General features: G+C 37.8%; 1 protein-coding gene across 25 annotated transcripts in view; it reads right to left on the bottom strand.

The window, feature by feature from the left end:
* Positions 1-17722, bottom strand: part of SUGCT (succinyl-CoA:glutarate-CoA transferase) — a 743714-nt gene that overhangs the window by 647014 nt on the left and 78978 nt on the right. For all 25 annotated transcript variants that reach the window (XM_088797848.1, XM_088797837.1, XM_088797840.1 and 22 more), the window contains one exon: positions 5607-5698. In XM_088797848.1, the coding sequence (XP_088653974.1) occupies positions 5607-5698 (92 nt within the window). The remainder of the gene's footprint in view (positions 1-5606; positions 5699-17722) is intronic.

The following is a 17722-nucleotide window of genomic DNA, read 5'->3' as shown; positions in this document are numbered from 1 at the left end:
TCATAAAAGAGAAAAGCTGGAAACAGCTCGTTCATTAAATTGTGGTATATTAATACAGTCTACAGCAATAAAACACACCATTGATACACACAAAAATAGGATGAACTTCAAAAACATTATGTTGAGCAAAAGAAGCCAGACATAAAAAAGTACATACTGTAGAATTCTAACTATAGAAGTTCAAGAATAGGTAAAATTAGACTATAGTAGTAGAAATCAAAATAGTAGTTATCTCTAAGAGGAGGTGGTAATTCTTGGGAAGGGTATGAGGGAACTCTCTGGAGTATTGGAAATATGCTATATCTTGAACTTGGTGGTGTTTATCCAGATGTATATATCTTTAAAATATTATTGAACCACACCCTTAAGATTTTTCACTTTATTGTATAGAAATTATACCTCATTTTAATCAGACTTTTTAAAAATTGAGAAAGTATATTACCAATTGTATTTTTTTTTAAATGAGAAAGGACTATTTTGCTTGTTTTTTTAATGAATATTTCAAAAAGGATGCAAAAGAAAAGTGATAGCACTGATTGTCTCTAAGAAGAGAAGAAGATGGGGTGGGGGAAGAGGAAAGAAGATTAACATTGTCGACTCTTAGATAGGGTGACAAAAACAAGCCTGGTTTATGACTCAATGCTATCATATAGAGAGCCCTTTCACTCTTAAGAGTCCTGGTTTGTATGATTAAGCATATGGTGAACATATGTGTGTTTCTTATAGATTTAGTATTATGCTAATGTATTACCTCTTCAAAAACAAATAAAATATAAATTAAATATAATGCAGTATCCTTGGACAACAATGTAAGAGCATTTTCTTTTTGTATAGTTATTTGTGTTTCCTCAGTTTTTAAAAGGGGAGATAAATATCTAAGAAGTCTTGCTTGTAAACTTGATTTAATTCATCCTGCACACATGAGCCAAACTAATTTTATGAAGAACAGCTTTCATCATGTCATTCCCCTGGAGGAATTTCCCTAACTTCACTGTGAGCAAACAACATCCCAACTTGTTTATTTGACCTTGAAGACTTTCCCAAGTATGGCTTCAACCAACTTTCCCCACTACTCTGAAAACTTAACTCAGCTCTTCCGTAACTGGCCTATTGCTTTTCCCTAAGTATGCCTCATTCTTTCCTGCTTCCGTCTTTGCTCACAGTGCGATCTCCACTAGGGAATGTCTCAAGCCATCTGAATCCCATTGATCCTTCCAGGTACCATTCAACTCAAATCCCATCACTTAGCCACATTTATATTTTACTTATTCAAGTTATAATAAGTTCTCTCCAACAGATCCCATGTGAGCCATAAATTAGATTTTAAAGATTTTATTAATTAAATTTTGTTAAAAAACATTTTAAGTGCATTTGTTGTACTGGACACGAAGACATAAAGTTGACTAAGACATTGTCCCCACCCTGGAAGTTCTCACTGAAACAGCTGACAACTGCCACCATACCAATTTGCCCTCATATATCTAACCCTCTCATCTGCTTGCGAAGAACTTACTTCATTGCAAACATCACATGTGTAGACACACACACACACACACACACACTCCCCAACCCCAGGCTTCTAGGATAATAAAACTCAAAGGCTTTCAAAGGTTGTTGATCCCTGTTAGAGGTCTTTTCTACCTTACACTTTTCTATATTGTTTGCTACATAATGATCTACAAGTACTTAACTTTATACGGTTTTCTATTATTTTCTAATTTTTCCATGAGTATAAATCTAAACTAGTCAAATAAATTGTTACTTATAGAGCAATTTATTAAATCCCTTATAGTATCTAATACAATACTACATACATATGGTCAATCCATCTTTGTTCATTGATTGACCAATATAACTCTTCTTGATGTTATAGATAAATTGTTACTTAGAGCATGTACTTGTATGACATATGTCTGAGTCACTTACTTTCCAGAATCTCTCATATTCACTCATTGATTTCATTCCCAACCACTATGCATTTTAAAAAGTTGATAGATAGATAGATAGATAGATAGATAGATAGATAGATAGATAGATATCCTTTAAGAGTAATAAATGGTTAGCATAGAGCCATGAACATAATTTTGTTTGAAACACATATTATACTTTAAATATACAGACCTTAATAAGTCATTAACTTCTGTCAAGAGTCTCTGAAAAAATACCTGCTGTCTACTTCCAATGCAAAGGTGTTTTTAATAATAACACCTCTCATAAAGCTTCCAAGTGTGACCCACAAACCATCTCCAGCATTAAATATACATACCATGGACTCCACCCACAGATCAGTATCTACAAGGGTGCAGCTGAGGAACCTGCAGATATGCCAAGCAAGTGCTGATTTTTAGTGTCCTACCTTACATTGGTAGTACATACTCGGAAGTGATGCTCATACACTTACTTTACTGAAACACAGAGAAGCTGTATGAGATGTTCAAGATCACAGAGCACAGTACCAGGTATTCACTTTTCCTTTCACTCAGCACATATATTAAGTGCTTACTAAGTGCCAGGCTCTGTTCTAGGCACAGATACAGCTTTGACCAAGCAAAGACCATGGTCTTCTGAGGCTCATATTCTCCTGGGGTCCATTTTCAGCAGCCAGTAAACATCACATAGGAGTGAATTAAATAGAGCCAGGCCTCCGGACTTAGGTCAGTCTTTTCTCACGACACCCAATGGCCTGCTCACTCCCCTGTACCCTGTCGTGTCAGTAGTGCGCAGAAGCAAGATGCAGGTACAGCAGAAGTCAGGACTCGCTCTTCAGGCAGCACGGAGAGTGGATATGGTATAGCTAGAAGGAGTAAAGCAGACCTGGGTTCCACGTCTGGCTTCAGTGCTTTATGCATCTGGCACTATGGGCAAGTGACCTAAGGCTTTAAGCTTCAGTTACAGAATTTATCAACACCTACCTGGAAGGATCAACATGAGGATCAAAACGTAACAGCATGTGTAAAACACCAAGCAATGGGCTAGCCAACACAGGTCCTCAATATCAGTTCCCTTTTCCTCCCTAATCAAACACAAATCTTACCTGACAACACCACAGCACACCTAAAAGGTTAGACTTTAGATGTAGTAGAAGTCAACTGTAACTAGTTTGCTTCAATCTCATCATAAATTTTATCCTATATTATATATTTAGGTGATGCCCCTTTGGGAGAAAATGGTATTAATACTCTGTTATAGAAAATATATGCAATTTGTGTTTTTTTCATCATAATACTTGTCTATACTTTGGGAACATCACCCATTTTTCCAAGCAGAAATATATTAGATCATCACTAAAAATATGTCTATACAATAATGTATCTTCTCATCTCGTCAAACTCTTGATATGATAAGTTCATAAACACTAAGTTCAGCCACCACTCCTTACCTCTCCAACTTCATTTTGCCCTACTCTGCTACCTCACAACCATCAGATGACACTGGCATTCCTTGGGCTCCTTAAGCCTCCCAGACTCTCCAGCATTTCGATGTCATGCATGGTGTTGCCCTCTCGTCACCAGGCTAATGTCCAACTGCATCCCCCCTTAACTATCTGGTCCTCAGGGAAGCCTTCCCCGACCGACCATCCAGAAACCACTAGGTACACCGTACAAGGTGATGTGGCGAAGGCCTCCTAGAGGTACAGAAGCCTGGGTTCCCACCAGTCACATGACAACATGGAGTTAAGCTACAGCACAAATGAACAGCTGTGTAGCCAGATAAACGTTTCTATGTCACATGAGGTAGTTGGCAGTAGTGTGTCTGCACTGGCTAGTGAAAATATACGCCAGGGTTTTCAGAGCTGACCCCTCCTGCGCGCCCTCTGCAGAGGGTTGGGACATTGTGATCTATCGCTGATAACAGAAAAACAACTCCTTCAGGGGCGACTTGAAGCACGACCTGATTCTCTTCAATCTGCTTTTATCCTTTGCTATTGAACCACACTTTGCAGAGATTTTTGGAAGTATTACAATGGTCTGAGGCATGCTGTGATATATATTAATAGCACCCTGTATTTCAGAGCTCTTTTTACTTGTACTTAATGCTTATTTGCTGCTAATGTTTGTTTTCCCCAGTAAGGACTGTGCCCACCCTGTCGTCTGCCAGAGCTCCCAGCATACAGAGGGAACTCATGTCCCCTACCACTCATTCAATCGATGAATTAAGAACTGGGAGATGTGTCCCATGTGAAACAAACACAGTTTATATAATTTAATACATGTAAAGTATATGAAATAATGTTTGGCACCTAGTAAGCGCCCAATCTATGGTGAGGTAGGACACAACTCACCCAGGCAGGATAACACAAGAGATAAAGTTACTGACTGGTAGGAGGCATGGCGAGCACACAGTGTGGTCACCCGGTCAGAGGACAGAGTGCAGTGCAGTAGGAGCTACAGCAACCCTTCAGCTCAGTCTTTTGTGTGTTCATTCATTTTCACGTTTGAATACACAAATGTAAAAGCCTCAGATCCTTTCATATATTCACAATGTAATTCAGTGCTCTGAAATAAAACCACCCACAATAATGACTTGTACATACAATAACTTCAGTGGGATAGAGCAAAGGGAAATAGATCCATGCTCCATTCTCTCAATGGATAGAATGAAGAGCAGTGCCCTTGAACATTTTAAGGGAAGGCCACACACATCTGTTTCTAAGACTTGTGAAAATGAAACAGCAGAGAAAGGAAGTACAAAAGACTTTATATTTCAAGTCACTGAAATCCGAACGCCTGCTTTAAAATTCATAAAAAAGAAGTAAAGGCTTTAAAAAAGAACACTTGGGGTCACTTTACCTATTTACCCTAATACTGCAGCAATATTTTCTGAAGAATTAACTGAAGAAAGTGATTCAGGGAAGAAACACCTACTGGGTAAAAAAATATTTAAGCCTACCAATCTAACTTGTTTTAGAAATGGATGTCTCTTAGTATTTTTATTTACTGGGTTTTCACACATTTTTTTCTTTTTAATTTAAGGACATTCTTACTATTTTCTCCCAGAGTGCATTTTCTAAGTCTTTGATTTAACCAACCACATTTTGGTTGCTTAAATACTTTTTGGGAACTTCCCAACCTATCATCATTGGAGAGAGATTATTATAAAAGCAAATAATTCTTTCATTGTCAGAATCTAATGCATATAACATCACACACAACCACACCTAAGGCATTAAGTAAGAAATTTTTAAATACATAACCTCTTAAAATATAGAAGAAGGAAAAGGAAACTCTCCACAGGCCACATGAAGGCACTCTGGTAGAATGGACATCTGTGGACTAGTCCAGGGGGTCATTCTACAAAAGCAGTATGCCTAAATCACATGGATGTGCCTATTTAAGCAGGAATAATACAATACACATAATACCTACTATGTTTAACACTTTATTGCTTCTTGCTAAATAAAAAGAGTGTTATTTTCCATGGGGCCAAATTGATACTTAGGCTCAAGCACATTCATAATGAATACTTCCACTTTTAACAAGTCATTCACTTTCCCTGGCTTCTTTCTAAAAGTAACTCAACTATAAGCCTATGGGTTAGTAAAGATGTGACTCCCTTTAGAACGCCTGGGGAAAACAATTATGAGTAGTCTGAAGAAGGGTATGTACCTCAGGTCCTGTGATGTGCATCAGGCCAGAAACAGCGGAGGCCACCGCATCATAACCAGCTCGCTGACACAGTGGACCTGTCTGGCCATAGCCTAAAACGAGAACAGACATACTCAGCACCATGCAGGAGAGCAGCAATAGAACAGTGTGTTACAACCATCTGTATCCAGAAATCCTGCAGCATTTGGTTACTGTTATATCTACACATCCCCTGAAGGAGGCAGTAAACATTACAGTGTGTACCCCAGAAGCTTCGCAAAACACCTGCACGAATGTTTTGTCTGGCCTGAAGTGTCTTGAAATATTTTTATTTAGTTTCTAACATTTGAAAACCAGGAGATGGCACCAAAAAATGAAAATTTATGGCTTTTCTTGAAAAATCAGAAAGTAAATTCAAACTAGGTTCACATTCTTACACGGCAACAATCAGAGTTTAATAACAGCTCTCCCTTTACACAGGGCATAAATTCTCCAAGGCTGCAAGGTCTCCACCACTCACTCTTTTCTGCCTCATCCTCACTTCTCATTTCACTTACCTTCGCGACTCCTGCGGGTATTTATTGTTCTATACCAAACAATATACAAAGTAAAACAAAACAATGTCTCCCCAGGTTCTGTTTGCATGTTATCTCAAGTATACAAAGAAAATATAAACAATGATTAAAATCTTGAACATAAATAAAAGATTACATCTCCTAACAGTGCTTTTTAGATTACAGAGACAGTGAAAGTATACCTTTTTTTTTTTTTTTTTGGCATCAGCAAAAATCAAGAGAACACAAAAAGTATTTTCTCCTGCTTTCCTCAGCCCTGGCACTTATTGTTGAATAACAAGGTTAGTTACATCATGAGCTACATGAATCTGTTTCTAAACACCATGTGTCAATCAGAGAGTGGCCAGCTGAAAGCCTCTCATGCCCATCAGCTAGTTGCCAAAATTCCCCATACTCTGCTTTAGAACCATCAGGAAAGGGGTGGGTGCCTCAAGGCCTCTGCTCACTTCTCCAGCCACCTGGAGCACCGTCCCGCCATCGGCTCCATCTGTCCACATACCTCACTCCCTCCGTCCTGCACGGCTGCACTCACCTGTTTCCTTACTAGAGGGACCTTCCCTAAAGAACTCTTAGAAAAGAGCACTCTCATTCTTATTCCCTTTATCTGATTATACTTGTCTTCATAGCCCTTATCACAAGATACATAACGTAGTTTTTATTAATTTATTTTGCTTCCTCCCTATGAAAATACACACTCCAAGAATTCTTTTTCTATTCAATTCACTGTTGTATCCCCACCATCTAGAATAGAATCCAATAACATTTATTGCATGAATGAATGAATAAATAAATACTTGTTATATAAAAAACAATTTTTAAAAAAACAAGTAATCTGTAGAAAGTAAATTAATAAAGAAACCAAAGAGGATTTTTTCTATTTCGTTTTGCTCTGTTCTTGACCAAAATGGCAACACAGACGGCCCTTTCCCTCCTGCAATGGCCACACTGAACTTACAGCTACACATGGAGGAATTCTGTCTAAGAGAAATCCAGAAACTAGTTGAATGACTCCTACATACTGGGCAAGAGAAAATACCCACATCAAAATTGGGAGGAAAGGCTCAGAGACACTCTCGCCATTAACCCCTCTCCACAGTGCCAGACAATTGGGACGAACCCCCAACTCCCACTTTCTCTTAGGAGCAAATGGTTTCAACAGCACATTTAGTGTTCCAGTTTTTAGGCTCCCACCTAAGGGACAGGCCCCCAAAACTACTAGCTCTGACAGCCAGCAGTTTGGGTGACAAAACTGTCACAAACAAAGAAGTTGTTAATGGGCGCTGGAGCTGGAACCACAGCTAGGCCCCAGGGCTCAGAACACAAGGGGTAGGCCAACCATCATCCTCTCAGTCTCTCCCTGGTAAGCGTTTGATAGTGTACTTCATACGCTGCTACCTGAGGGCCTGACGCTAATTAACACACTTCTACGTGCTGACTGTGATCCTACCAGGAACCAGAAAGAAGCAACCGGCACTTCTCCCACCTTACCCCTCCAGCAATGCCAACAATAAAACCACATCACCAGCGTGTCTCTGGAAAGAACTTCTACACGTGTCTCTTGTTCCTCAACTTTTACAGCTACTGCCTGAGGGATAAGCTCCTGCATCACCTAGCTCTGACTGCCAACCTGGCATGCATTCACAAGTCCCACAGGACTACAGCAAACAAACAGGCAGTTTTTAACAGGCTCGGGAGCACCCCCACAGCTATACACCCAGTCTCAGTGCAGAGAGAGATGGCAAAAATGCCTGTCTCCCAGTTTCCCTCCAGAAGGAGTGTGACTGCAAGCTTCGGTAATTGTTGCCTACAGACCCAGCTTCTAATCAGCCTGCATCTAGGTGCTGACCACAAGCACCCTCTTTGGGACACTGATGGGTCTTCTCACACCGTCACTACTGAGAGGCATGAAGAGCAAAGACAGTGGCTTGGACAATTACAAAGGTTTGAGAGGCAACCAGGAGCTCTGGTTGGGCTCATCGACAAGATTCATCTCCCACACAAGACCAGAGACCAGTCTGTCAAGACTGGGAGAGATGGCTATTTTAGCCAATGCACAAAGCCAACACAGGAAGTCAAGGAAAATGAAGAAATCAAGGCAGTATGTTCTAAATAAAAGAACAAGACAAATCTCAGAAAATGATCATAGTGAAATAGAGATAAGTGATTTACCTGATAGTTAAAAATAAAACTTAATAATAAAGATGCTCACCAAGGCCAGGAAAGCAATGCCTGAACAAAGTGAGAACTGCAATAAAGAGATAGAAAATATTTAAAGTACCAAGCAGAAAGCAAAGAGCTGAAAAGTAAAATAACTGAACTGAAAAATTCAGTAGAGGGGTTCAAGAGCACTCTAGATCAAATGGAAGAAAGGAGCAGCAAATTAGAAGACAGGGGGCTGGCCCAGTGGCTCAGGTGGTCAGAGCTCTGTGCTCCTAACGCTGAAGGCTGCCGGTTCAATTCCCACATGGGCCAGTGGGCTCTCAACCACAAGAGATGGTGGGCTCTGCCCCTGCAACTAAAATTGAACATTGCACCTTGAGCTGAGCTGCCGCTGAGCTCCCGATGGCTCAGTCAGTTGGAGCGTGTCCTCTCAACCACAAGGTTGCCGGTTCGACTCCCACAAGGGATGGTGGGCTGCGCCCCTGCAACTAACAACAGCAACTGGACCTGGAGCTGAATTGCACCCTCCACAACTACGATTGAAAGGACAACAACCTGACTTGGAAAAAATCCTGGAAGTACACATGTTCCCCAATAAAGTCCTGTTCCCCTTCCCCAATAAAATCTTAAAAAAAAATTAGAAGACAGGACAGTGGAGTACACACATCCAGAAGAGCAAAAAGAAAAAAAAACCTGAGAAAATGTGAAGATAGCTTAGGGGACTTATGGAATATCAAATAGACCAATATATGCACTATAAGGGTCCCAGAAGAAGAAAAAAGAGAGAAACAGGCAAAAGCTTATTCAAAAAAACAATGGCTGAAAATTTCTCTGACCTGGGGGCAAAAAAACAGACATCTGTATCTAGGTAACCCAAAGAGTGCCAAATATGATGAATCTAAAGAGAGTCATACATAGACATTATAATTCAATTTTCAAAAGTTAAAGACAAAGAGAGAACCTTAAGAGCAGCAAGAGAAAAGCAACCTGTTACATACAAGAGAACCCTCATAAGACTATCAGCAGATTTTACAATAACCTTGCCGGCCAGAAGATAATGGGATAAGATATTCAAAGTGGTGAAAGAAAAAGAAAAAAACTACAAGCCAAGAGTACTATACCTAACAAAATGTCTTCAGAATTGAAGAAAAGATAAAGACTTATCCAGATAAACAATAGTTGAAGGAGTTTATCACCACTAGACCAGCCTTACAAGATATGTAAAAGGGAGTTCTTCAAGCTTAAATGAAAGGATGCTAATTGTAACATTAAAACATGTGAAAGTACAAAACTTACTGGTAAACTTAATATATGGTTAAATTCAGAATACTCTAATGTTATAATAGTGATGGGTAAATCACTTATAACTCTAGCATAGAGGTTAACATACAAAAGTATTAAGACTGCCTATAACTACAACAATTTGTTAATGGATACACAATATAAAAAGATGTAAATTGTGACATCAAAAACATAAAATGTCGAGGGTATAAAAATGTAGAACTGTTGTATACATTTGAAGTTACGCTGTTACCACCTTAAGATAGATTGTTGTAAGTATACTTTATGCCAACTCATAGTAACAACTCAAAGCAAAACCCTGTAGTAAATACACAGAACATCAAGAGACAGCAATCTAAGCATGCCACTACAGAAATCAGCAAATCACAAAGGAAGAAAACAAGAGAGAAAGGAGCAAACCAGGAAATAACTAACAAAATGGCAATAATAAGTCTATACCTATCAATAATTACTTCAAATGTAAATGGACTAAATTGTCCAATCAAAAGACACTGAATGGCTGAATGGATAAAACAAACAAGATTCAACTATATGCTGAAGTGAGACAAGAGACTCACTTCAGTTTTAAGAACACAGACTAAATGTGAGGGATGAAAAAATATATTCCATGCAAATGGCAACTAAAAGGAAGCAGGAGTAGCTGTATTTATATCAGATAAAATATACTTTAGGACAAAGACTGTAATAAGAGACAAAGACAGTCATTATATAATAATAAAAGGGTCAATCCAACAAGAGGATGTAATACTCATAAATATTTATGCACCCAACGTAGAAGCACCTAAATATGTAAAGCAAATATTAACAGACTTGAAGAGAGAAAGAGGCAGCAATATAGTAACAGTAGGGGAGTATAATATCCTACTTTCAATAATGGTTAGATCATCCAGACAGAAAATCATAAGAATATATTGGACTTAAACTACACGCTTAACCAGATGGATTCAACAAACATTTATAGAACATACCATCCAACAGCAGCAAAATACACATTCTTCTCAAGCACACATGTAACATTCTCTAGGCTAAATCATGTTAGGCCACAAAACAAGTCTTAATAAATTTAAGAAGACTAAAATCACATCAAGCATCTTTTCTGACCATGATGGTATGAAACTAGAAATGAATTACAAAAAACCTAAAAAATTCACAAATATGTGGAGATTAAACAACATGCTACTGAACAACCAATGGGTCAAAACAGGAATCAAAAAATACTTTGAGACAGATGAAAATGGAAATACAACATACCAACACTTATGGAGTGCAGCAAAGGCAGTTCTAAAGGGGAAGTTCATTGCAATAAATTCCTACATCATGAAACAAGGAATCTCAAATAAACAGGTTAACTCTACATGTCAAGGAACCAGAAAAAGAAGAACAAATGAGGCCCAAAGTTGGCAGAAAGAAGGAAAGAGCAAAGATCAGAGTGGAAATAAGTGAACTAGAGATTAAAAAGACAATAGAAAAGATCAATGAAACTAAGCTGGTTCTTTGAAAAGACAAATAAAATAGGTAAACCTGTAGCTAAACTCATCAAGAAAAGAGAGAGGATTCAAAAAAATAAAATCAGAAATATAAGAGGAGATATTACGACTGATGCCACAGAAATACAAACGATAATTGATTAGTATGAACAATTACACGCCAATAAATTGGACACCCTAGAAGAAATAAATTCCTAGAAACATATAACCTCCCAAGACAGAATCATAAAGAAATAGAAAATCTGAACAGACCAAATTCTAATAAGGAGATTGAATCAAGAATCAAAAGAACCATCAAACAAAAGTCCAGGAACAGGTAGCTTTACTGGTGAATTTTACCAAATATTTTTAAAAGAATATCAATACTTTTTAAATTCAATAAATAGAAGAAGAGGGAACACTAACCTCATTTTAGGAAGCCAGCATTCTCCTGACACCAGAACCAAACAAGGGCACTACAAGAAAATTATAGGCCAGTATCCCTGATAAACATGGACATAAAAATCCTCAAAATATTAGTAAACTGAATTCAACAGTATATATAAAGGATCAAAGAGCATGATCAAATGGGATTTATTCCAGTGATGCAAGGATGGTTCAACATGCACAAATCAATCAATGCAATACACCACATTAACAAAATGAAGTATAAAAAAATCATACGATCATCTCAATAGATGCAGAAAAAACATCTGACAAAATCCAACACCATTTTGAGATAAAAACACTCAACAAGAAAAAAAAGAAAACTCTCAACAAATTGGACATAGAGGGAATGTACCTCAGCCATACGTGACAAACCCACAGCTAACATCATCCTCAGTGGTGAAAGATTAAAAGCTTTTCCTCTAAGATCAGGAACAAGGAAACAGTGTCCATTCTCACATTTCTACTCAACATAGTACTGAAAATACTTGCCCAAGAAATGAGGCAAGATCAAATAAATGAAAAAAAAAGAAGTAAAATTGTCTCTGTTTGCAGAAGACATGATCTTATATAGAGAAAACCCTAAAGACTCCACCAAAAAAACCTTTAGAACCTATAAACAAATTCAGTAAAGTTTCAGGATATAAAATCAACACATAAAAGTCAATTGCATTTCTATACACTACCAATGAACTATCTAAAAGAGAAATTAAGAAAGCAATCCTATTTACAATATATCAAAAACAATAAAATACTTAGAAATATATTAATAAAGGAGATGAAAGACTTGTACACTGAAAACTATAGTACATTGATGAGAGAAATTGAAAAAGACACAAATAAATGGAAAGATATCCCATACTCTTGGATTGGAAGAATTAACATTGTTAAAATGTTCATACTACCCAAAGTGACCTATAGATTCAATGCAATCTCTATCAACATCCCAATGGCACTTTTAGAGAAATAGAAAAATAATCCTAAATTCACATGGAACCACAGAAGACCGAAAATAGCCAAAGCTATTGAGAGCAAGGAGACATCACACTTCCTGATTTCAACATACATTACAAAGCTACAGTAATCAAAACAGTAGGTGGTGAAGGCATAAAAACAAATATATAGACCAATGGAACAGTATAGAGCCCAGAAATTAACCCACACATATATGATCAATCAATTCTTGGCACAAGAATGCCAAGAACACACAATGGAGAATGGATAGTCTCTTCAATAAATGGTGTTGGGAAAACTAGATATCCACATACAAAGGAATGAAATTAGATCCCTATCTTACACCATATATAAAACTCAACTCAAAATGAATTAAAGACATAAAGGTAATATATGAAACGGTAAAATTCCTAGAAGAAAACATAGGGAAAAACCTTCTTCACATTGGCCTTGGCAATAATTTCTTGGATATAACATCAAAGCATAGGCAACAAAAGCAAAAATAGACAAATGACATTACATCAAACTAAAACGCTTCTGCACCACAAAGGGAACAATCAACAAAATGAAAAGGCAATTCTACGGAATGGGAGAAAATATTTGCAAAGCATATATCCAATAAAGGATTAATAGCTAAAATGTATAAAGGAACTTCCACAATTCAATAGCAAATAATAATAATAATAATCTGATTTTAAACATGGGCAAAGAACCTGAATAGACAATTTTTTAAAGATGTAAAAATGACCAATAGTACATGAAAGGTGCTCAACTTCACTAATCATCAGAGAAATGCAAACCAAAACCACAATGAGGTATCACCTCACACCCGTTAAGATGGTTATTATCAAAAACAAGAGAGAACAAAACTTGGCAAGGTTGTGGGAATAAAGGGAACCCTTGAACATTGTTGGAGGGAATGTAAATAGGTATAGCTATTATGGAAAACAATACAGCAGTTCCTCAAAAAATTAAAAATAGAACTATGATATGATCCAGCAATCTTATTTTTGCATATATGTCAAAATGAAACGAAATCAATATCTAAAAATGATATCTGCACTTTTGTGTTCATTGAAGGATTATTCACAATAGCAAAGATATGGAAACAACCTAAGTATCTGTCAATGGATGAATGGATACAGAAAATGTTATAGACAGAGGGTGCCAAAAAAAAGTATACACATTTTAAGAAAGGAAAAAACTGTATTAAAATTGTAATACTCTGGGGGTGACCAGTTAGCTCAGTTGGTTAAAGCATGGTGCTAACAACACTAAGATTGCCAGTTTGACCCCTCATGGGCCACTGTGAGCTGCACCCTCCTTTAAAAAAAGAAATTTTTGTTAATAATATATATTGATAACAAAAGATGAATACAAGTCATGTATATACATTTTTTTGGCACTCCCTGTATATAATGAAATATTTGGCCATAAAAAAGGAGGAAATCCTGCCATTTGCAACAACATGGATGAAATTGGAAGGCATTATAATAAGTGAAATAAACTGAACTGAGAAAGACACACACTGTGTGGTTTCACTTATATGTGGAATCTAAAAAATAAAAAAATTTAAAAAACCAATCTCATAGTAACAGACAGTAGAATGGTGTTTGAGAGATGCTGGGGAAACAGGGAGATGTTGGTCAAAGAGTAAACCCTATAAACTTTCAGTTATAAAATGAATTGGAGCTAATGTACAGCATGGCAAATATGCTTAATAATATGGTGTTATAGGCTTGAATTTTGCTAAGAGTAGATCTTAATCATTCTCAGCACCAAAAAAAAGATAAAAGTTAAATATGTGAGGTGATAGATGCGTTAACTTGATTGTGATGATCATTTTACAGTGTATATGTATATCAGATCATCACATTGTACCCTTTAAACATACATAGTTTTGTCAATTAACCCTCAATAAGTCTGGGGGAAAAAAGAAACAAAATGTGAGTATACAAAACAAAGTCCCCAGATAAAATTATCACTCAATATTAAGAGATTAAAATAGTTCAAGATTAAATTATATTTATCATTATTGACAGCAGAAAAGGTGTCACAACATGTCTCTCCTTTATGTTTTATTACGGAAAATTTCACACAAATGTAGAGAATAGTATAATAAATCCATCAGCCAACTTCAATATTTATTCATAGCTAGTATTCTTTCCACTATACTTAAACTTATTATGCTTGTTTCAATTAAAACTATTGAATGAATAAAAAAATAAAATCATTTTTTTAAAAAATTCCAAAATGGGAGCCAGCCTGGTGGCCCAAGTGGTTGGAGTGCTGTGCGCCTAACAACAAGGTTGACGGTTTGATTCCCACACGGGCCAGTGAGCTGCGCCCTCTACAGCTAACATTGTGAACAACAGCTCTCCCTGGAGCTGGGCTGCCGTGAACAGCCTGAGGTCGGCGTGGGCTGCTGTGTGCTGCCACGGGCTGCTGTGCTGTCATGGGCTACAGTGTGCTGCCAGGAGTGGCGGGTGCCCAGCGTGAGCCGCAGGCAGCCAGCAAGAGCTGCCGTGAGCTGCTGTGAGCAGCCAACTGATGACCGGTGACCGACTGCCTCAGCCAGGGGGAGTGTAAAGCTCATAATACCAGCATGGGCCAGGGAGCTCAGTCCTAGACTGAGAAACAACGGCTTGAACCGGAGTGAGGGGAGGAGGAGGAAGAAAGGGGGGAAAAAAATACCAAAATGTATTCATTCATGTAGAAACTAATCACACTAAAGTATAGGTTCTGGGGTGGGCGAATGGCCCAGTTGGTTAGAGCACGAGCTCTCAACAACAAGGTTGCTGGTTCAATTCCCATAGGGGAGCTGCGCCCCCTGCAACTAAAGATTGAAAACGGCGACGGGACTTGGAGCTGAGCTGCGCCCTCTACAGCTAGATTGAAGGACAACGACTTGGAGCTGATGGGCCATAGAGAAACACACTGTTCCCCAATACTCCCCAATGACATTAAAAAAAAAAAAAAAAAAAAAAAAAACACTTAAAATGTATACAATGCTTCCACTTATATTTAAAAAAAAAAAAGTATAGGCTCTGCCATGTCTGTCTCCCATTTCCAAAAACAAATCACATAAATTCTGAACTATTACTTTTTAAATCTTTAGAAAAGCAAAACTGGGATATGATAGAAATATAAAGGGAAATGAAGTACAAGTCAACATTCTCCATGCAGAAATACAGAAATTAGTGCCAAGCTTATGAGAGAATTTGTATTTCAGAGCAGCCAGTTTACAGCTGTAAAGGGCACCCTAGACCAGGCTTCTAGTCCCAAACACAATGGTTTTTACAGCACAGGTATCTCCAGCATAAAACAGCCTTCCAGGAGCAGAGAGAAACTCCACCATAAGGCAGGAACACTGTGTGCCCACAAAACACCTGCTATCTCAACAGTAAGGCAAGAGAAGGAATTAAGTTTCAGTCTGCTCCACGTAGGCAAATTCGGGTGCTCAGGCTTCTGGCCTGGAGCCCAAATCCATCAAATGGGACGTACAAGATGTCCCTACCATCAGCACAACTCTAAACAGAGTTTTCCAAATGAAGGTCTGCAGGAAAACAAACAGCTTGCTAAATAAAAGTGTACCATCATACATGTCTTATTACACAAATTACAACTTCCAAGTATTTCTATTAAAGAAAAATATAAATAGTTACTCTCGTGGAGGCAGTATGGCATGGTGAATAAATAAGAGGATGTGTTTTAGGAATGAAAAACTCTGGATTCAAATTATAGCTCTGCCAACTACTGTGTCTTTGACAATTCATTTACCCTCCCAGAGCCTCAGTGTCCACGATACTCATTTATCTCAAAGATCTGAGGATCCAACTTGATACGAAAGTATAGACAAAATGCATTTTACATCGAGAACCAAATATACTTAGTTAATAAATGTTCATGGATTAATATACTAATAATATAGTAGCTTGCCATTTCCATAAAATATTGAGAATAACAAAAACTGCCTTGAGATATGTTGAAATGATGAGAATAAATGTTCTAAGCATTGTAATTATGTTCTTTAATAACCCATTAAAATTGAAAATTGTTGTACTTTGAACCTTGGGCTTGTTCATTTTAGAAAAGCTGTCTATAATAATAAATATATATGTACATATATATATATATTTTTGTAGTATGAGTCAAAGATTACCTTTTCACATGCATTTACCTTAACTATTTGAATACTGACTACCAGTACTATCAACAAACATTTATGACAATAAATAGAATATTTTAAAGCAGAAAACTAACATTATCAAAACAGTATTTTGCAAAGATCACTCTGTTGGCAATGTGAAGACTGAATTATTCATTAATAATTTAATAAAGAGTTGAAAAATGGTAAGCATGGGATCTAGATAGTTCTTTTTAATTTTATTTTTAACTTTACAATTCCAAAAACAACTATGATCAAAATCCAAATTAAAGAGCAAAAATTTAAGCATATCGGTTCTATTTTATATTCAAATAAGGAGGTGAGAAAAATTAAGGAGGTTATGAACAATCAGAAACACCCTTCATTCTCTTTCTTTCTCTTTCTCTCTCCCTCTCTCCCTCCCCAACCCCTTTCTCTCCCTCATTCCTTGATTCATTCTCTCTCCCTCCCTTCCTCTCTATGCCTCACCTTCTCTCTCTCTCTCTCTCTCTCTCTCTCTCTCTCTCTCTCTCTCTCTCTCTCTCTCTCTCTCTCCCTCCCTTCCTCCCTCTCTCCCTCTCTCCCCTTCCCTCTCTTCCGTCTCTTGCTTTCCCTCTCTCTCCTTTCCTCTCCCCCCACCTCTCCCTCTCTCCCTCTCTCTCCCTCTCCCTCTTTCTATCCCTCCCTCTAGCTCTCCCCTCTCCCACCCCACCCCCTCACCGACTCACATTAATTTTAAGGAGCGACTGCTCCATCTTGTGGCTTTCATGAACATTCACTACAAACAAAACGCATATCCAAACTTGTCAGTAAAAATGCAAGGGAAGGAAACTAAAGCGAAAAGATTTTTTTATCTTTTAATTTGCCCTGAAAACCAGATGACCTGGCCTGCCCACTCCTTATCTCACTCATTTTTCTTCTTGTGTCTAATTTAGTGTTTTCTTTTTCCACTAACTTAGGAGTTCCTGGAAAGCAGGAGCTCCCACTGGTGCTTTTTTCTGTAACTCCTATGACACCCACCACAGCACTCAACACTCTGTCCTAGGTTAATCTTGCGGAGGTCAAAGGTCCCTCTGACAGACTGAT

Source organism: Rhinolophus sinicus, chromosome 4 (genome assembly GCF_057876585.1).
Source record: "Rhinolophus sinicus isolate RSI-liver-muscle chromosome 4, RSI-T2T, whole genome shotgun sequence".
Taxonomy (NCBI): Eukaryota; Metazoa; Chordata; class Mammalia; order Chiroptera; family Rhinolophidae; genus Rhinolophus; species Rhinolophus sinicus.
Note: the sequence above shows the minus strand (reverse complement) of the source record. Positions and strands in the feature narration are given on the sequence as shown.